The sequence below is a fragment of the Panthera leo genome, chromosome B3 (assembly GCF_018350215.1).
Source record: "Panthera leo isolate Ple1 chromosome B3, P.leo_Ple1_pat1.1, whole genome shotgun sequence".
In the NCBI taxonomy this organism is placed as follows: domain Eukaryota; kingdom Metazoa; phylum Chordata; class Mammalia; order Carnivora; family Felidae; genus Panthera; species Panthera leo.
Genome location: NC_056684.1, coordinates 32,624,860 through 32,645,416, shown reverse-complemented (window position 1 = coordinate 32,645,416; position 20,557 = coordinate 32,624,860). Strand labels below are relative to the sequence as shown.

The 20,557-nt window shown below is 55.5% G+C and overlaps 1 protein-coding gene across 1 annotated transcript in view; it reads right to left on the bottom strand.

Moving 5' to 3' along the window:
* Positions 1-1,414: 1,414 nt before the first annotated feature.
* Positions 1,415-20,557, bottom strand: part of HCN4 (hyperpolarization activated cyclic nucleotide gated potassium channel 4) — a 42,836-nt gene continuing 23,693 nt past the window's right edge. The window contains exons 2-8 of the mRNA XM_042941465.1: positions 19,246-19,669; positions 9,957-10,118; positions 7,659-7,877; positions 3,966-4,112; positions 3,627-3,867; positions 3,174-3,338; positions 1,415-3,073 (exon numbers count right to left, since the gene is read on the bottom strand). Of these exons, the coding sequence (XP_042797399.1) occupies positions 1,611-3,073; positions 3,174-3,338; positions 3,627-3,867; positions 3,966-4,112; positions 7,659-7,877; positions 9,957-10,118; positions 19,246-19,669 (2,821 nt within the window). The 3' untranslated portion in view covers positions 1,415-1,610. The remainder of the gene's footprint in view (positions 3,074-3,173; positions 3,339-3,626; positions 3,868-3,965; positions 4,113-7,658; positions 7,878-9,956; positions 10,119-19,245; positions 19,670-20,557) is intronic.

Below are 20,557 nucleotides of genomic sequence, written 5' to 3'. Positions count from 1 at the left end.
TCAAGCCCACCACCGGCCACAGGAGGCCCTTCAGGAGGCCCAGGCACCTCCCGTGTCCTGAGATCATAAGATCCTGGAGCCCTCAGCTGAAGTTCTCTGAGCTCTTACCATAGCTTGTTGGAGCAATGGCTGGGCACATGAGGGATCAGAGGAAACATTTATTGAGCACCTACTATGGTGTGTGCCAAGCTCTGGGCTGAGCATTTCACATCTACTACTTTTCTCATCTGGTCCTCATAGGTCCTTGTGAAGCAGTACCATGATTATTCCCATTTTACAAGTGAGGTAACAGACTCAGAAAGGTCAGATAATTTGCCCAAGGTCATATAGCTAAATGGCAGGTCTGGGATTCGAACCCAGGTCTGATTGCTTCCAAAATCTGGTCTCTTCCTGCAGCACTACAATTGAAGACTCAGTCCCGCTCAACAATTGCTTATGGAAGGGACATAGGATTTGGCCACAGGCAGGCGTGGATTTAAACCTCAGATCAGTCCTGGCTCTGCCACTCCTAGTTACAGGATTCTGGGAAAAATACAGCCAAACTCAGTTTCTTCACCTGTGAAATAGGGAGAATCAAAGTACCTACCTCATCGTCTTTGTGAAATTGAGAGAGTTAACATGTGTAAAGTGCTAAACCAGTGCTTGGCACAGAGCAGACTCAATAAATAGAAGTCCCCCTCACCTCCCACTGTACAGATGGGAAAATTGAGGGCCACGGAGGTGACAGGATGTGCGTGAGGCCCCACAGGGAAGGAGCAGTCTTCTGCCTCCATGTGGTGAGAGGTTGGGCTGAGACTGGATTTGAGACCAGAGATGGGGAGAAAGGGAGCCTGCTGAGAGGTCCTGGGGTCCTCTTCCCTGAGGACTGCAAAGAACACTTCCCCGAGACCCTGTGGTGTCCAGCCTGAGGGCCAAGGCGTGTTGCTGGATGTAAAGTGACCTGGGTGTCCTGGCAACATGGGGTTAAAATGTGCACACATGTGAGTGGCTATCTACATGGCTCTACAGAGCGCTACATAACTATACATATACACATCTTACATACATATACATATACATATACATGTTCATATACATATCTTGCTAAGTTTGCAGTAGAAAAAATGCAAGACTCTCAGGGCCCTGGCCCCATTTTTGTCTCAAGGACTCAGGCGACTGAGGCTCCCCAGAAACACATCCAAGGGCAACACTTTCCTACCCCCATAGAATGGGGCTCCAAGTTCACAGCTAGGGGGCTAGTGGTGCCTGTTGCCCTAAAACAAATACAATAAACAGATCTGCTCTAAGAACCCCAAACATGGGTCACCCCCACCCCGCCAAGCCCCAGAGACCCCACCTGCCTTCTCTGGCTTTTGCCTTTTGGGCCCTGCCTGCTTCCCTCCCCCCTCCCTCCCTCTAGTGCTGTGTATTAAAATAGTCTATAAAAGCAAGTGACCAAAAATCTATAGCTCTAAGAATACCTGGTTATTTTCTGCTGTCTTTTTTCTGGTGTGGGTTTTTTTTTTAAATGATAATTATTATCGTTATTGGTATATCTCCTAATCACAGTTAAACCTGAAGGAAGAAAGAAGGGAGAAAAAGGGAGAGAAGAGGGAGGTAGGGGCCCCAGCTCATAGATTGGACGGCAGTTTGGAGCGCACCGGCTCAGACCTGGCCCCAGGTTCCCTCTGGGGGGCAGCAGTCAGAGGGGGGCCCCCAGAAGAGGCGGCTCTTGCCCCAAACAAAGAAAGAGGGGGTGGCAAAGAACCTGAGGATGTCTTCCGAGGCAGAGTGACATGCTGGCCGGGGACGGCACCATAGGGCCTCCCCGGGGGACCGAGGCCCCCGCTGCCCCCGCTGGCGCCCCCAGCTCTAGGGACCAGCGGGAAGGCAGCCACGGACTCCCCCGAGGAGTGCGGAGAGGCTCTGCGGAGAGTCTGCGCCCCGTCCTGGGGCAGGGCCGGCTGAGAGGCTGAGATGAGCTTGAGGTCCTGGGTGAGGCGGCCTGGGGTGAGGGGTGGCGTGCCCCGGCGCTGGGGGACCTGGGGGGCCGGGGGGCTGGATGCGGGCGGCAGGAGCAAGGAACCGTGGGAGCCAGAGGCCCGAGGGGGGGCACTTGGGAAAGTTCTTGGGGGGCCTGGGCTGTGGCCAGGGGGGCTGAGACCTCCGCGGGGTGTAAAGGCTACGGGAGAAGCCCCCCCAGAGGCCCCGGCCACGAAGGACAGGCGCTCCGGTTGCCGCGGGGGCGTCTCTGGCGTACTTGGTGGGCCAGCGGCCAGACCTGGGGACAGCTCCCCGGGAGGCTGGCCCAGCTGCCCGGGGCTGGACGACGGGGACCGGGATGAGGGCGGGGGCGGCAGGAAATGCTCCAGGAGTCCCAGGCCCCCCCGGGCCCCCGGCAGCGGCGGCGGCGGCTGGTTGGCCTGCGGCGAGCGGGCGCCGGGCTGCAGCGGGGTGAGCAGCGGAGAGTCGGACGAGGACAGGGAGCCGCCCAGCGCCTTATGGAAGTGGCTAAAGCCGGCGGCGGTGGCGGCGGCGGCGGCGGTGGCGGACGGCGTGGGAGCCGGGGAGGAGCCGCCGAGCCCGGGGGGCGGGGAAGAGCTGGACGAGGGCAGGAGGGGGCTCAGGCCCGCGGGCGCGGAGAATCCGGCCAGCTGCTGGATGTGGAAGGAGGAGGAGGACGGCGTGTCCACCTGCGACGGGCTGCTGGCGGGCGAGGCAGAGCCCAGAGCCGACGGGATCAGGGACTGCAGCCGCTTCAGGTGCCTGGGCGTCTGCCCCGCCCCGAGGCTGCCTAGCCCGGGGCCGGGAGGAGGGCGGAAGATGGCAGCGGGCAGGCGGGGGTGGTGGGTGAGCGCGATGGCCACCGAGGTGGTGGCCGCGGCGGCCTGCAGCGGCGCCTGGATCAGCGGGGTCCAGATGACCGGCGTGGGGGTCGGGGTGGCGGAGGCGGCGGCCTGGACGCGGTGGGCACAGTGGGCCATCTCGCGGTCGTGCTGCACGATCTGCTGGATGATCTCGTTCTCCTGGTAGTTGAAGACGCCCGAGTTGAGGTCGTGCTGGACTTTGTGGAGGAGGATGGAGTTCTTCTTGCCTGGGCCGCAGAACGAGAGCAGGGGCTCAGGCCAGAGCAGGAGGCGGGGTTGGGGAGGGGGGAGGCCCCAGCCCAGCCGCCCTCTTGCCCGGCCCCTCACCAATGCGGTCCAGGCGGTCCAGGGCCACCGTCTCGAAGGCCCGCCGCATCATGGGGTACTCCTCCAACACCTCGTTGAAGTTGTCCACGCTCAGTGAGTAGAGGCGACAGTAGGTGTCAGCCCTCACGCTGGCCGTGCGCCGGCCCCGGGTCAGCAGGCAGATCTCTGCCAGGACAGCAGGAGTGGGGAGGGAGCTGGAAGGGGCCTCCTGCTAGACCCCGACCTGGGTCCCCACTGTCTGGTACAGAAGCTTGACAGTCACAAGACTCCATCCCCAGCTGTGACCACACTAGATGTCCCCCAGTGGGTGCCAGGCTCTTCCAGTTCTGGGACCCCTATACTGGGCCACAGACACCCACTTCCAAGCAGTGGCCATGAGGGGCTCCAAACATCATCCTTGGTGTCTCTCCTGTCCATTCCCCTGTCCCCCCCAGGGCTCCCCGGCCGCCTCACCTCCAAAGTAGGAGCCATCTGCCAGCTTGGTCTCCTTGTTGCCCTTGGTGAGCACACTGACCACACCGTGCTGGATGAAGTACATCTTCTTGCCAATGGTGCCTTCTCGGATGATGTAGTCCCCTGGCTGAAACACCTCGAAGCGCAGCTTGGTCAGCATGGATGTCACAAAGTTAGGATCCGCATTGGCAAACAGTGGCATGGAGGCCACCAGCTTCCGGCAGTTAAAGTTGATGATCTCCTGCTCCCCAGACAGGGTGGGTGGGGAGAGAGGGAGAAGGTGAGGGAGCCACCCAGCAGGAAGGAAGCTCCCTTCCCAGACGCCCCCACCCTGCTCACCTCCCTCAGTGGCTCGCTCAGCTCGCCCAGGATGCTCTCCTCATCGAACATCTTGCCCTGGTAGCGGTGCTCATAGTAGTCATGGATGCGCTGTCGGGTGTCGGGCGGGAGCTTGTGGAAGGACATGTACTGCTCCACCTGCTTGTACTGAGCCCCGGGAGAGAGGGAGAGGGCGTCACCTCCTGATCAGCCTCGGTCCTGCTGGTGACCAGAGCTGGCACTGACCCCGTGGGCCTTCTTGGCTGTCCCTGGCTCCTTGAGACTGAGATCCTTGGTGTGGGTGTGCCCCAAACAATGGCCCTGACTCCCAGCTGCTTGGGGTGGGGGAGGGCTCCATCAGCGTGTTCAATACTATGGAGATGGCCGGGGTCAATAGGGACTGTCCAAAGCCTACTTACAGGCCAACTGACCAGGAGATCAGTTTCCTCTGCACATGGGTCTTTTCTGTGTCACACTATGGACCAAGGCTATGGACCAAGGAGGCTTCACTGACCCTGGAAGGAACTCTTTCCCACCAGTGGTGACACTGGCATAGGCAGCGGGGCTGGACTGCAATGGGTTAGGAGGACTGGAGGCTGCAGTCATGATGCCTGACCCGTCATATGGCGTGCATCCAAATGTGGCCCCAGCTGGGTCCAAGTCATTTTGTTGAAGACTGACTCTAGCCCACGGGAGGGCCAGAGTAGAGCAAGGTCCTTAATCAGAGGTTGGGGATAAGAGATTTGTGAGCCTCTGTGCCCAGGGCTCAAACTAATAAGAAATGCTCCTGCCCACCCAGAGGTGAAGGATGGGTGCTGCCCCAGCCATCCTAGGACTGTGGGTGGAGAGTAGGGGTCCACAGGAGCATGGTAGACAGAAACAGATTAGGCAATTAACAAATTTTTCCCACACTGAGATGTCAGGGAAGTTTCTCTACCCCAGGAACAAGCAGATTAGGGGAGCCTGTTCTCATACATTAGTACTTCCAAGAGGTGGGGGGGGGGGGTACAGAGTGTGGCTACAGATAGATGCCAATAGACAACTGAGAGCTGGGAGATGAAGTTTCCTAAAGTTCTTCCAGCCAAGCTGGCTCTGTCTACTCAAAGTTGTACCCAGCCCCAGGGGACAGAACAGCTAGAGCTGTATCTTAGAGAATTCCCCATGCCTGCAGAATCAATAGTGGTGAAGAGGCAAGGTCTGGAGACAGGGATGGAGTTAGAAGGTTGCTGAAGTGGTCCACGTGAGAGCTAGTAGTGGGGACAAAGGGAGGTAATACATTTCAGAGAGATTTCAGAGAGAGATTCAGTGAATCATATTGGAGAGCCATTAGCTAAAGAAGAAAATAAAGACAACTCTCAAATGGAAAGCCACAAGAGGCTTGCCTCTGCCCTAAAATGAACCCTGGTGCTTTTTCTGAACTGTCCCTGATTGTAGTCCCGGACTGAGCCCCAATCCTGGCCACACACTGAGCCTTCAGCCTGGTCACACACTCGACCCTAATCCTGGTCACACACTGGGCCCTCGCACTGATCCTGCAGTGAGCCCGATCCTCGTCACACACTGAGTCCTGCCCTGGTCACAGGCTGGGCCCTGACGCTGGCCCATATGGATTCCTCACCCGGCCCGGACTAAGCCCTGGCCCCTATAATCCAACTCCTTCTGTCGTTCCCCTTTCCAGCCCCCTCATTCCTAATCCAGACCCTTTGTTCTACTCGGGCTGATTTCTCTCCCACCCAGCTACTTACCTTTGTTGCTGCTCATCATGACAACTGGCCTAGAATTCTACTCTTCTACCTTCTCCTTCCTCTGCCTTCCCAAACTGACCCTCCCACCCTGCCCTGGCTCTGCAGGCTCTTCTGAGCTCTCCTTTTGGCAGCATGGGACCTGGGCCGCCATCTCTCAGTCACCCCACCAAAGGACAGCACCCGGAGCAGGCAGGCAGCCAGTTAATCCATACATACTGAGCCCTGCCATGTGCCTGACACTGCGAATTCAATGGGGATGGAGAGACCTGGGTCCTGCCCTCACAGAGCCACAGCCTGGATAGGGAAGAGGGGATGCTAAACAACTGATCACACAGATTAATTAAGCAATGGCAGGCGTACCAAGTGTGGCGAAAGGGAATTAGAGGGCATGGTGGGGTCACATGATGGGTGGGGTCACGGAAGGCTCACCACAGAGGCCAAGTGCAGGCTGAGAGGTGGAGAAATGGTCAGGTGAAAAGGAGAGAGGAGAGTTCCAGGCTAGTGTTTGAGCCAAGGCCCTGTGGCAGGACATGTGTAAGGCTCTGGCGTGGCTGGAATAAAGGGCTGTGGGCCCATGGCTTGATCTGGGCATGAGAAGGGCAGGGGCCAGGGGTGCCCAGATGGCTTAGTTGGTTGAGCATCCAGCTCTTGATTTCAGCTCAGGTCATGGGATCGAGCCCTGCATCAGGGGGATTCTCTCTCTCCCTCCCTCTCTGCCCCTCCCCCCCACAATCACACTCTCTCTTTCTCTCTCTCTCTCAAAAATAAAATAAATAGGGGTGCCTGGGTGGCTCAGTTGGTTAAGCATCTGACTTCGGCTCAGGTCATGATTTGACGGTTCGTGGGTTCGAGCCCCGCATCAGGCTCTGTGCTGACAGCTCAGAGCCTGGAGCCTGCTTCAGATTCTGTGTCTCCCTCTCTCTCTCTGCCCCTCCCCTGCTTGTGCTCATTCTCTCTCAAAAATAAATGAATAAACATTTAAAATAAATAAATAAAATAAAAACATTAAAAAAACAAAAAAAGGAAGGGCAGGGGCCAGATTATGCCCCTTAAATGCCAGGCTGAGGAAACACACCTCAGAGTTCCTCTGCATGTAGGAGTAACGTGAAGACTGTAACAAGTTTTAAGCAGGGTGATGTGATCAGCTTTACCTTTTTTAAATGCCTGCTCTACCTGCCACGTAGAAGATGGAGTAGAAGATGGGGGACGGAGTCCACTTGGCCAATAAATATTGAATGGCTTGCTCTGTGCTAACACAGTCTTAGTGGTTGGCAGGTACCATTCACTCCTCGTAAATGCCATGTTATGACTGACCCCTTCTAATGTCCCCATCTTACAGATGAGAAAATGGGGCGCAGAGATGTGAAGGGACATACCCACGCTCCACCGACAGCTGGTTATATCATTTGGGCCCCACTGCACAGAGGTGGCCGCAGAGCATGGTGGCGGGGGTAGCACTGAGGAAGACGGAAGACAGGGAGGAGTAGAGAGCAAGGCCTGAGCCACCAGGGACCCAATGTGTGACAACTGAGAAAACACGCCAGCCAAGGAGAGCAGCAGAATCGGCCAGAGAGGGAGGAGGAAAACCGAGGGTGTACGCTTACGGAAACCAAGTGCGAAGCCAGGGAGGGAGAGGTAACTGTCTAATGCCACTGACAAGCTGGGCGAGATGAGGACCCAAAGGAGCTATTGGCTTTAGCAACGCAGAGGGCACTGGTGAACGTCAATTTAATGGGCTGAGATATGGATTTGGCAACCGGAAACAATGTGCGGGGTTGTTTATTGTAGGAATTTGTTCCACGAACAGGAAGCAAACTAAAAAGTTAACAGGCAAAGCCAGATGATGGTAGAGGACAGAACACGTGGGGGGCCTGGTGGGGACCCACTGGCTGCCAGCCTGTGCTCCCTGGGAACCAATGGTTAGGTTCTCTCGAGAGCGCCCAGGATGAACCACAGCTTTCTGACCTACCTTTTCCTGGTACTGGCGCCGGGAGGAGTCCAGGGACTGGATGAGGGCGGTGGCGTGGCCGATGAACATGGCGTAGCAGGTGGCGCCCACAATCATGCTGAGCATGGTGAGCCAGACGTCCGACATGCCTACAGGTGCCTGCCGTCCGTACCCAATGCACAGCATGTGGCTCATGGCCTTGAAGAGGGCATAGGAATACTGCTTTCCCCAGGAGTTGTTCTGTGGACAGATTGTGGGGTGGGTAGTGAATGGCCTGTCCTCTCATTAGCACCTAGAAAGATCCTTGCCACCTTCTGCTCGTCAACCTAACTCTTTCCCAGTGTGTGAGCCCTGGGCTTCCAACCTGGCTGTTGGCTGAAAGCCTTGGGTGAGGGACAGGAGGTCCACGCTGGCAACCTGTGGTGACAGTGAGTCCCCGACTTGGGCCTTTCCCTTGCTATCAGGGACAGGGATCAGACCGGCAGCCCCAGCAAAGGGAGGGGAGCCAGCCTCTCAGCCCCCATGGGGCAGCCTGGAGCCTCTCCCCCACCCAGCAGCCCAAGGCTCCAGGCCGAGCCACCCTGCTGTCCTCTGCTAGCTGAAATAGCCCTATCCCCTAACCAAATGACTGCCAAGTGAAGCCCATTTCCCCACTGACCTCAATTATAAAACCAGATACACTTCCCCTGGGGGGACAAGCTCTGGCAGCCTGAGCCAAAAACACTGCCCTCGTTTTGGGTGAGCAAAGTTTAGGCGCCGCGGAGCTAACTCGCCTCCTGGGTGAGCCCCGCCAGAATCAGTCCAGGGCTGAGGCCACTAGTTGTCCTCCCCCATCGGGAGGTGGACTGTCTGGAACACACAATGCTTGGGGGCAGGAGAAGGGAGAAAGGGAGCGAGAGAGGCTCTTGGCTATTTTTGTCTCCAAAGCCAGCCAGTGTGTCAAGGAAGTCTCTGTGTGGGAATGCTGGGCGCAGAAGGGCCATCTCCTGAATTGAGTGCATGTGTGGGCCTGTCACCCTCACACAGAGGAAACTGTCCCAAAAGAGGAAGCTGCCAGATGAACCCCAGCACCTGCCAGCTCCCCAGTGCCTCCCTGTTCACACAGGGAGTGTGTGAGCAACAGTGTGCACGACCTAGTGCGGAACCCACAGAGCCCCTGCCCAGAGCCCCAAACCCTTCCACGGTCACCAGGCTGTTCTTAGCACCCAGAGAAAGGCACAGGAGCTGCGTGCCGTGTTCAAGGTCACTCAGAACGGTCCTAGACAAAGCCGAGCTGGTCTGGTGGTTCTCAGTCCAGACCAGGTTGGGAGGTCAGCGGGGCTGATCCAGGGGTGCTGGCCTGTGGTCCGGGCCTGGGGAACCGGGGTGGCCCCCAGCTGCCTCTCAGTCAGGGCTTCTGGCCTTACTGCAGAACCTCTGGGGACCAGGAAATTCAATCCATATGGCCGATTCATTTACACTTAGCTCATCAAAAGGCTGTTTTGTAAAGGCCTATTTGATGCTGAAAGATGCCTCAGGGTCTCTTTCACCTCTTTCAAAGCTGGTTTTTTGTCCCCTGGGGCCCTGGGGATTTGCCAACAGACCAAACCAACTGACTGGAGGAGGGAGGCAGGGGTTCGCCAGACCCACAGAAATGCTCACAGGTCCAGGGGGTCCCCACCCCGCCTGGTGCCCAATCTGTCCATGGGAGGCTGGGGGACTGACTCTACGCTATGGCTTCCCAGCCCCAATTCCATCTTCCCTCACCCACCACAGGGTTGGTGGTAGGGAGGTGGTAAGTCTTCCCAGCTGAGGACCCCACCTATGAGCAGCAGGTGTGTATCTGGCGGCGGGGGAGGAATGGGGGGCAGGGTACAGCCCAGCTCAGCTGCTGGAGCAGAAGGAGGCCCTGTGTGATCTGGGAGTCCGGGCATTGCCAACAGCGCCCTTCATAGGTTTCTCTTTTCTTGGGTTCCGCTTTTAGGACTAGTCTGCCTCTGGGGAGCAGAGGTAGGACAGGAGCCCCCAGCCCAGCTTTGCCACTTTTGATATAGTCTGAGAAAGGCCAAGGTTTCGTCTCCCTGGGTGAAGTTGGGACAAACACGAAGCTCCCAGCCACGCTGGATGCTGTAAGAAGGCACAGGTAACCTCACGCAGCCCAGCGCTCTGGGACAGATGGATACCGGCTAGATCCATGCGCCCTTGGGCACCAGGCTGGCGCCCCAGGATCCTACGTGTGGGGGCTCGGGAGTCCCAAGCCCTAGACCTACTCTGCCCACCTGTGCCTCGCTGGCTCCCCTCTTCCCAACGCCCAGCGGGAAAGCTGAGCCGCACGCTCACCACCATGTTGTTGATGGACACCCAGCAGTCGTCGGGGAAGTCCTGCAGCATGGGCACCAGGAACTGCAGGCAGCCGTCCCAGTGGCAGAGCAGGAGCATCATGCCGATGAGATTTACTATGCGCACCACAGCGCTGGCCAGGTCGTAGGTCATGTGGAAGATCTGCAGGCAGAGGGCAAGAAATTGGCCTGGATAGGTGGGCGGTCAGGAGGGGTCTCAGCTCGCCCCTGCAGCTGCTTGTGGGCGCCGCTTCACGTGGACTTGGCAGAGCACCGGGCTGGGTGCAGGTGCAGGCTGTGGCAAGGGTGGGAAGGTGTCAGGCGGGGAGCCAGAAGCACACGGCAGGCTGTAGGGCCCCAGAGGGATGCCTCCTGGGTTGTGGGGGCCTCCCACGGGAAGTTCAGCTATCCAGGCCGATATGCGAAGGGAGGGCATCCGGAGCCCCATAGACCCCAAAGGGTGCAGAGAAGCTGCTTCATCTGCTTGCCTAGGCCGTGAAGACAACAGGGAGAAAGCCAGAGCCAGCGTGAGCCTCCTCCGGGGACCAGAGTCTGCAGTCTGGCCAGGGGCATGGTGCTTCCCTAAATCTGCCACTAGACGCTGAGGACCTACCAGGGGCAGTGGGCTCTGCTTAAGACAGCCAAGGAACTGAAGGAGAAGCAGCACAGACACTCCAAGTTCACACAGACCTTGATCCCAGGCCCACTTCCACCCCATTCCTAGCTGTGTGACCTTGAGAAAGTCCCTGAACCTCTCTGAACATGCCTTCTCATCTGGAAAATGGCAATAAAAATTCTTACCTGGATGGATTGTCAAAAGGATTAAATTATACATATAAAGTGCTTGGTACTGGCTATAGAAGTGTTCTATAAATTGCAAACCATTATTAATTGATAAGTGGTTAATAATTAATCTTTATGATTAGTTAATATGTGGTCATAGTAATGCTCTCCCGTATGGTTTAATAAAGCACAGCACTCTCCGCCTGGGTGGCTCAGTCAGTTAAGCGTCCGACTCTGGATTTCAGCTCAGGTCAGGATCTCACAGTTCGTGGGTTCGAGCCCCTCACCAGGCTCTGCGCTAATAATGCGGAGCCTGCTTGGGATTCCTCTCTTCCCCTCTCTCTCTTTCTCTCTCCCCCACTCATTCTCTCTCTCTCCCCCCCTCAAAAATAGATTAAATTAAAAAACATAAAAACAAAATAAAGTACAGCCCCCTCAACCCCAGCCCAGTGGCACCCATGCATCCCCACTCTCATGGCTTCTAGTGAGAGGCTGAAGCATGGGTGGGCGGGGCCAGGGTGGGCACATCAGCCCAGCACCCCCCGCCCACCACCCTCCTTCCAGAGCTGCTGCTTCGTCTGGTTTCAACAGGGCTCACCATGCTGACAGGGCAGTGAGGGGACGGAGAGATGGAAGGAAGTCTGGGGGGAGGTCTCAGGAAGTTCTGGCCTTGCCTCTGGCCTGGGAGGCTCTGGGGGCAGCATGGGGTAGACTTTGGTAGCTGGCGGCAGGATATTCTGATACTAGCGACCTCAGTTTCCCCTTCTGAAATGTGGGCCTAGTTTGGGTCTAGGTTCTGAAAAGCCAAACATGAATCCTACTTGTCCCTCATCTCCAGGGTTGTGCCCGCCCGTGGCTCCTTTAGTCGCATGACTCTGGATATTCCAGCTGAAAGGCTGTGGAGCCTTTTCAGGAGGAAGCGGACCTTGGAACGGCTGGTGGAGGGTGGTGCCGCACCACCCCCATGGCCCCGGTGACAGAGGGACAGTGACACGACACCTGAGTGTGGGCACGTGGTCCCACAGCCACTACCTCACTTAAACTCACCCTTTGCTGAAAATATCATTAATCCATTTTACACCAAGGCTCAGAGAAGTAAAGGGATTTGCCAAAGTCATGGCGGCAGCGGAAGAAGCATTATCTGAAGATACCAGGGCTGCCTGCAGATTAGTAGGTTGGCCTGGTGAGGGAGGGACTGTTTTCGGTGGCTCTGTTTGGCAGGTGAGACAACTCAGACCCCAAGTGGCTGAGTGATGTGGCTGGATTCACACAAGCAGGACCCAGGGCTAGCCGGAACACCCCGGCATCTCGCCTCCGCAGCCCAGTGCACAGACGGAGCCGTGTGTGCTGCAGCCTGGCCCCACGGGGGCCCCAAACCGGCCCCCGGTCCTCAGTGTGCCAGCTCCCAGCCAAACTGATACATTAGCGTAAGGAGTGGCAGGCACTAGTGACCAGGCAGGGCGGCTTGGGACTGGGGTCTCGGAGGTGGAGCAGGCCTGAGCACGACACCGGTGCCTCTGGCCATCGGTCCACTGCCAGCTGTGCCCTGGGACCTGGATCCCGAGCCCAGGAAGCTCCTCAGCCTCTCCCCACCGTTCCCTGCAGCTCCTGAATACCAGCACCACATCCTGGGCTCTGAGGGGAGATGCCCCTCCCGGCCCTTCCGTGCTTAGGTGAATACAACAGCTCTATGACCTTGGGCAAGTCACTAAACTTTCAAAGTCTCAGTTGACCAGGATGCCACCAGCTCTCCAGACTCAGAGGCTGGCAAGTGAGATGGGACCATCCAGTCTCAGAAATGGCCAGCACCTGCCCTCACCTCCCACCACATCTTAGCCTCCCCTCAGCTAAGACGAGCCAGGCATCTGCCCCCCATTGCTCAAGGTTGCTAGAGAAATTAAACTGGCTAAGAAAGTCCTTTGGGCCCTGAACACAACACAGGTGGGGTCATTATTACGAAGCTCCTTCATTTCCCAGCTGCTACAGACTAGATGTCTGTGTCCCTGTGAAATTCATATGTTGAGGCCCGAATCCCCACTGCGATGGGGTCTTTCGAAGGTGATTAGGTCCTTAAAGTGGCACCATTATGAATGGGGTCAGGGCCCTTAGAAGAAGAGACATGAGAAGGAGGATCTCTCTCCACCCTGTGAGGACATAGCAAGAAGGTGACCATCCACAAACCAGGACGAGGGCCTTAGGCAGAACCCAACCACACTGGCACCATGGTCTGCTCTCCAACCTCCAGAACTTCAGGAAATCACTGTTTGTTGTTTAAGCCCTGACGTCTGCGGTATTCTGTTATGACAGCCTGAGCTGGACGGTACCTACGGTGTCTAGGGGATAGAGTACTATGTAGTATATGCTGCAGAGTATAGACTATATAGTATGTGGTATATAAAACAGTACTTGAGCTGAAGGAAGCCTTGGACCCCTTTTAGAAAGCGTCCCAGGGGTGCCTGGGTGGCTCAGTCGGTTAGGCCGCCAGTTCTTGATTTCGGCTCAGGTCATGATCTCATGGTCATGGGATCAAGTCCCACATTGGGCTCCATGATCCTCTCTCTCCCTCTGCCCCTCCCCCACTTCTCCTCCCTCTCTCTCTCGCTCAAAAAAAAAAAAAAAGAAAAAGAAAAGAAGAGAAAAGAGAGAAGAGAAAAGAAAAGAAAAGGAAAAAGAAAAGAAAAAGAAAAAGAAAAAGAAAAAAAAAGAAAAAGAAAAAAAAGAAAGAAAGAAAGCATCCCAGACTGGAGCAGCCCCTGTAAACTTTCCTCTACATGAATCACTCTGGGCCTTAGAGACAGAAGTATCAGGGTTGGCACGTTTTAATGCAGTACTTTCTTTTCCTTTGGCATCATCTATGTTTTTTGTTCCTTCGTGGCGAATTTTCTTCCAGGATCAGGTGCTTGTCTAGCTTTGGCTTTATCGCGACCTCAGCAACGAATATGGCAGAACACATGGTATGACCTCAGGAACTGAGAAGTGCTTAGTGACAAGGGTAAAGGTGAAGGTGATGATGACAGTGATGGGATGATTGCGATCAGGGCTGCCACACGTGTATATGGTGGTGTTAGGGAAAGGCCCCACTCTGGGCAGGTGCAGCCTGCCTCTGACCTTGCGGGAAGAAAATGGTGCCTTTTCCTGCAGGTGGGCACAGGCTCATGTGTCCTGCACAGAGCACAGTGGTGGTGGTGGTGCCAGTGTCAGGCTGAAGAAGCATGTGGATGTAGGGAAGGCCCATGGGGAGGCAGGGAGGGTGCTGGGAAGCGGTGGGAGGGTGGGAGTTTTCGGTGGGGGTGAGGGGTATTGTGGCTGACTGCACCAACGTGGCAAAATCTGAGCTTCCTGCCAAGAGTTGGGTCGGGGGTACATCCATTCAGGCTAGGAGGGCACCCAGGTGGTGAGGTCACTCGCCCCGGCCCCGACACTACGGCACCCAGGTGTGGTTGCCGAGAGGAAGGCTGGACGTTGCTGGGAGAGGCTGCTGAACACTTGTGTGTCCCTGCTGTGGGCTGGAGCCACAGGCCACCCGCAAGTCAGCTGCACTACACAAATATTTGTTTTGCTCTTTGTACCTCATTAAAACCCCCGTTTACGATGTTGGTTCTGACCGTGGGGGTTGAGTACTTCATTTCCAGGCCCTGCAAGGCTTGCTGGGTGGGCAGCCTGGGCAGCTTGCTCTCTGTGCCCCGCAGGGCACTTGGGGGAGGCTCCGTATCTTCTGGCCACAGTGTGGAGACAGAGCGACATGTCCTCTACCTCGGCCAACCCCTTCTCATCACAGATGAGTTTCCTTATCTGTGCAGTGGGTCAATAACTGCCAGCTCCCAGGGCTGTCTTGGGGATAAGGAGAGATGACGTCCACAGCTGGTACACAGTAGGTACTAAATGCATGTTGGTTCCTTTCCTTCCCTCTCTTCCCCAGCCTTCAAAGACAGAGTTGATTTCTCAGTCCTGGGGAGAGACCAGAAACTGGAGTTTCTGCCAAGGCCTCTTCTTGGGGCCTAGTTGAGTTCCCTCCCAGGGACTCGTCTTCTCCTCAGGGAAAAAGAATAACTTCTCCTTGTGTCGCAGGGACCAGTGGCCACACTGAGGTCAGCAATCCCAGGCCTGAGAGGATGGCTGCTGCATGTGTATCCCGGGAAGAGCCTGGAGGTGCCCAAACTGAGGGTCATGCTGAGCCCCTTCCTGGAGCGCATAGAGAGGGCCAACCCCCTGCCCCGAGGACCACTCCTTGATTCCAGAAGATAGAAAAATTGAGGCCCATGGGAGAGGAGACTCATCAGGAGGCTCGGCCTCGGCCCAGCCTCCTGCCTCCAGCCTTCCTCCCCAGGATGGCTTCCCCGCTCCTGACAGAAAGAAGAGGATTCTGGGATGGGCTGCTGGGGTGCAGGGCCTGCAGGGGAACATCCGGAGGGGGGGCGACCAAGGTTTCTAACAATAGCCTCTGTGCCTGTAACAAGCTCACACCTCAGAGGGAGGGAAGAGGCTTGGCTGGGAGAGGCTTGGGTGGAGGATGCTGACCTAGATCGCCTGGGATGGAGGCAGAGGCTGGCATCCTCTGAGAGGGTGGCTGTCATCTGCCAGGACCTCCCCCTCCCCTAACTCCCAACACCTGCTAATACCACTAGAGAACTGTCTGATGGGGGGCTGAAGCCTGGGGGTCAGGAGTCTAGCATCTTACAGCTTCACCAGGGGTTATTTCCTCTTCACAGGTGGCTACCATTCTACCTGCCACCCGGGGCTGAAGACCATGTCCTCAGGATCAGCTAACACGATCCTTGCCGACAGAGGCTGGAGTGGGGACCAAGCTCCCACCTCCTAGACTATCAGAGCACACCTGACGGTTGGGGAAAGTGAAGCCTAGAAAAGGAAAGAGAGTCACATATGGAGTTAGAGGAGGAGACAGAGCAGGGTTTTCTCTACCAAATACCTCCTTTCCCATGTTTCATGTAGACCTGGGACCTCAAGGGTCTCCCTGCTCTTGCCTCCAGGCCAAGTTGAGGCTAGAAGCCCCAGGACTGGGGCAGGCTATTGAGGATGTGGAGACAGGGTTTCTGGGACCAGCTGGGAAAACCCAATTCAATCCCAGGGGTCCAATGGGAGCCCTTGGTTGGGCGGTGTGCCCGGCAGAAGCCAGCTCAAAGCAATTTCCTCCCCAGCTGATAGGCAAGATAACAGTGTATGTGGAGGGGGTGGGGAGTCATCCATCTGGCCTCCTGGGATCTCCCTTCTGCCCACAAGATTGAGTACCAACTTCTAGTTCAGAGCCCTGACCTAAGGCCTCCTGGGGCCTCTGTCTGCCCCAGGAAAGGGCCAGGGCAAGAGCCTGCCTGACCAGTTCTGGATAGCCCAGAGAGGCAGCAGGGACAGAAGCCCTGGACAGAGCTCCCAGGACGCATGGTGCAGGGACAGTAAAGAAGCACTTAGTTTCTATTCTCAGGCTCATCCTGCTGAGCCCCTGGCCATTCTGCCACTTCTCCCCAGATATCATGGCCCTCAGGGTCCAGGCATGAGGAAGGAGCAAGGATGGCTTCCAGGGGGCAGGGGCCTGGAGACATGAACCAATGCCAGAGAAGGCAAAGAGTGGCTATTTCTCTGCTTTTAATGACAGTTTAGCTGTAAGTTCAAGACAAACAGAAGGTCGGGGTGTGGTGGTGTCTTAGGGACTGAGGGAACCAGCGTGGTCCAGTATTTTGACTTGGACGAGCCTGTTAGGGCATTCTAGGAAATATGCTTCCATTCTTCCTCCGCAGCCACTCAAAGGGGCCCAGCCACCGTCCCCTCCCCCTGCCCGGCACTGTCCCCTGTCAGGCCTGAGCTCAGCCCCACATGCCAACATCTCTCCATAGCTGGATGTCCCATGGTTACCTCAAACCTGACCTGTCACACAGAACCCCTCACGCCACCCATCGACCCGCTCTGCTGCCTGCCTTCCCAATCTCGGCTGGGGGTCATCCCTAACAGAGGGACAGGTAACAGAATCAAAGTCACCCCGCATTCAGGTGACCTAAGAACGCAGGGAGTGCATGGAACCCGGAATCAGGAGGCCCAGGTCCAAGACCCTAACACTGGGGCAGCTGACTCTTCTGACCCCTGTCCTCGCTGACAAACAGGAATAATAAATCTTGCCTGGCTTGCCTTGCCAGATAGGTTTGGCGAGCCAATAAGATAAGGGTTAGAAAGTATTTGAGAAAAGCAACCCCTCCCATAGAGGTATAGAGGATTATTAAGACAAGTGATTGGGGAGGGGCATTTATCAGATAGTTCACCAGGCTTTGTGCTAAGCATTTGGTAAATATCATCCCATTTAATTCTCAAGGCAATCCAGTGAGGATTAGACCCATTTTGCAGATAAGAGATTGAGGCTCAGGGAGGCAAGGTGGCACCAAGGTCACAGAGCCAGGCAGTGTGGAGCCAGGATCTTCATTCAGGTCTGAGAAGTGTAAAGCCCTGTGGCCGTTCACTGCACCAGACTTCTCATTGCTGGGAGTCAAGAGAGCTAACTGGGTTCTGCTCCAGCTCTTCCAGAGGCCTGCTGCATGACCTTGGGCAAGTCATTGCCCCTCCTCTGTCAGCAGGAATAATGCAAATTTTCCTAGGCAAGGAAAATTTCTGCCATGCAGGGATGCTGCCAGGCCGGTGTAGGCACTTCTGCAGCACAGGTGTTCATGACACCCCCGACCTCAATCTGCCAGTGCCCTAACCATCAGCCATGTGTGCTATTTGCCCAGGGCCCAGGCTGTTGCTGGGGTGGGGTGGGGTGGGGGCTTTGTGTCCTGAGCATAGGAACTTCTGTCCAACCAAGCAGAGGGGTCCTGGAGACCAGAAGACCAGCAGTGAGCCACGGCAAAAAAATACATCTCTGTAGAAGCTTCCCCAGGCTACAGCCTGCTCCAGACCCCAAGGTGGGCAGCCTCACAGAGTATGCCTACCTCCGCCCTGACACTTCCAGGCTGGTCTGCCTGCCGCCGCCGCCAAAAGGTGTAAGGTGGATGGTGGCAGACACAGACAGAAGCGCTTGCAAGGTCACCTGCTTTTTCTCAAACGCCAGCCCATAGCCCTCCTCTTGTCCTTCCCACAGATGACTGCATTCAGCCCATGGCTGAGTTAGGTTTGTTCAGAACAGTGTTTTTTTTACACCCAGTCCTTTTACAATTTTTTATTTAGTTTCTGTAGCCAGTGCTCTGCCCACAGCCCCTAGGATCCCTTTACAGTTTGTGCACACACAACTCCAGTCTCCTCGGAGCTTTTCACTCCCTATGGCTAGCACCTGCGGCTCTTTGTAGGAGACCTGCCCCAGGCTGCTGGAAGCCGCTTCGCCTGCTAGCACTGAGCGCAGGAAGTACCCTGAACTAATGACAGACAGGCAAGGGGATATAAAAACTCCAACTTCTTTGCCCTGACTGGGACAACTCAGAGGTGTGAGGTAAGAGGTGTGAGGTATGCTGTCCCCAGAACTCCCCATGGGACTTTGCTTGATGTCACCCTTGTTTGGCCTCCTTCCTTCTTTCGTGTGTCCCTCTTCCTTTGTCCCCCACCAGATGATTCCTGGAAACACTCCCCACCTCAACCCCACTGAGAGAAAAGCCACTTTCATGCAAATCCTCACCTCAGGGTCTGCTCCAGAAGAACTCCCAGGATACCTAATAGAGTTGCCTACAAAATTTGCACAAAAATCCAGATTTCTGCATGCCATGGTCAACCTATAGATCTAGCAACCCTGGGCCCTTTCTCACTTGGCAACAAGTGGCCAGAGCAGAGTAGAGGCAGACAGAAAATGTTTTCTTCAGTTTTCCCCAGTCTACCACACTCTCTACTGCCTTCAGCTGGCCCTTTTCACCCATTCGCGTTCCCTGCCTGGCCCCTGCCAGCTCATGAGTTTGCATTTCCTACAATATAGTCCAATGGTTAACAGTGCAGGCTTTGGAATCCAGGTTCATCAATTACTGATTCTGTGACTTGATATAAATCCCTTAAACTTTCTGCCTCTCGGTTTCCTTATGTAAAAAACGATGTACCTATATGATACTCTCTACAGTTGTTAGAGACTTCAATGGGATACTGCCTGTAAAGTGAGTTGTTTTTTTTTTATTATTTTTATTTTTTTATTTTTTTTTAACATTTTTTATTTATTTTTGGGACAGAGAGAGACAGAGCATGAACGGGGGAGGGGCAGAGAGAGAGGGAGACACAGAATCGGAAACAGGCTCCAGGCTCCGAGCCATCAGCCCAGAGCCTGACGCGGGGCTCAAACTCACGGACCGCGAGATCGTGACCTGGCTGAAGTCGGACGCTTAACCGACTGCGCCACCCAGGCGCCCCTAAAGTGAGTTTTACAGTATCTAGCACATAAGAGGTCAAGAAATTACTACTATTTGTCCTCTCGGAGCAGATGTGCCTGCTACAATCTGACAGCCCAAATCCAACTATCTGAGATTACCTGGGGGCCCCTTACTCCCCCTGGGGGTAAGATACCCCTTCCCCCAAGATGTTTGGGTCTGACCACTCACCTCTTCCCACTGATGAATATATCGAATGAGGCGGGAGAGACGCAAGAGGCGCAGGAGGCTGAGGATCTTGGTGAAGCGGACAATGCGCAAGGCCCGGGCAGTCTTATAGACCTCTGAGTCAATGCGTGTCTCCACGATGAGGAAAATGTAGTCCACAGGGATGGACGAGATGAAATCTACCACGAACCAGCTTTTGAGGTACTTCATCTTAATCCGCTGCGGATCCAGGATGATCTCTGTGTTGTCCTCCACCACAATCCCTGTGCGGAAGTTGAGGACCAAGTCGATGAGGAAGAACGTGTCCGACACCACATTGAAGATGATCCAGGGTGTGGTGTTCTCATCCTTGAAGAAGGTGATGCCCACGGGAATGATGATTAGGTTTCCAACCATCAGCAGCAGCATGGTCAGGTCCCAATAAAATCTGCCCAGAGACACAGGGGTCAGTCGCCAGGAGGACAGACAGAATGAGTTACAGACTATGGGAGAAAACTCCAAGGGACAGCAAACATTGAAGAAGGAAGTCTCGGGAGGTTCTGAGTCACTGGGTGAGAAATGCACATGGGTACCAGGGGAAGATGTGGAGATTGGCATAGAAAGGCTCTTCCTTCACTAAGGATACCCTCTGCCTGCCCCTCTGTCTGCTCCCCTGACCCCATCCCCACTCCCCAGTGGGATTCAGGCTGAAAAGCAAACCACAACGATGATGTCCAGAGAGAAGTGCAAAGCTATTTTAGCAGCAGGAGTAGCTTGCCCCACAACACCCCAGGCTCAGGCTTAGCTGCTCCATTCTCCCTGAGGGTCAGCTGTGGTCTGAGACAGGCTGGCAGGCAGACATGCTACAGACCGTGACCAGAGAGCAGGGGAGGTCCAGACACACAGCAAGTGTCTGGGTGGAAGGATGCTTGGGATCCAGTCCCAGCTCTGTCATTGACATGCTGTGTGACATCAAGCAGGTGGCCTCCCTGCTCTGGGCCCCATTTCTTCACTGTGCAATCAGGGATGGAGCCTCAATGCTTTGTTCTATAATTCTGAACTGGCCCTCATCCACACTGACTTTCTGGGGTCCCCCTTTAGGCTATTTCTTATTGCCAGAAAATGTCTGACCATCTCTCTTCTCAGAGGTTTGCATCCTAGGGTTAGGGAAGGACAGTGAAATCTTCAAGGGCAGGAAGTGTTAATAAGGGGATTTCAGGTACCAGTGAGGTGCCACTCGATGCAATGGAGTGAGATCAGTGGGGGCTTTAGAGTATCATTTCTCCTAATGCGTCAAAGCAACTGCAAGTGTTTCCTGAGGGAGGTGGGGAGGGCC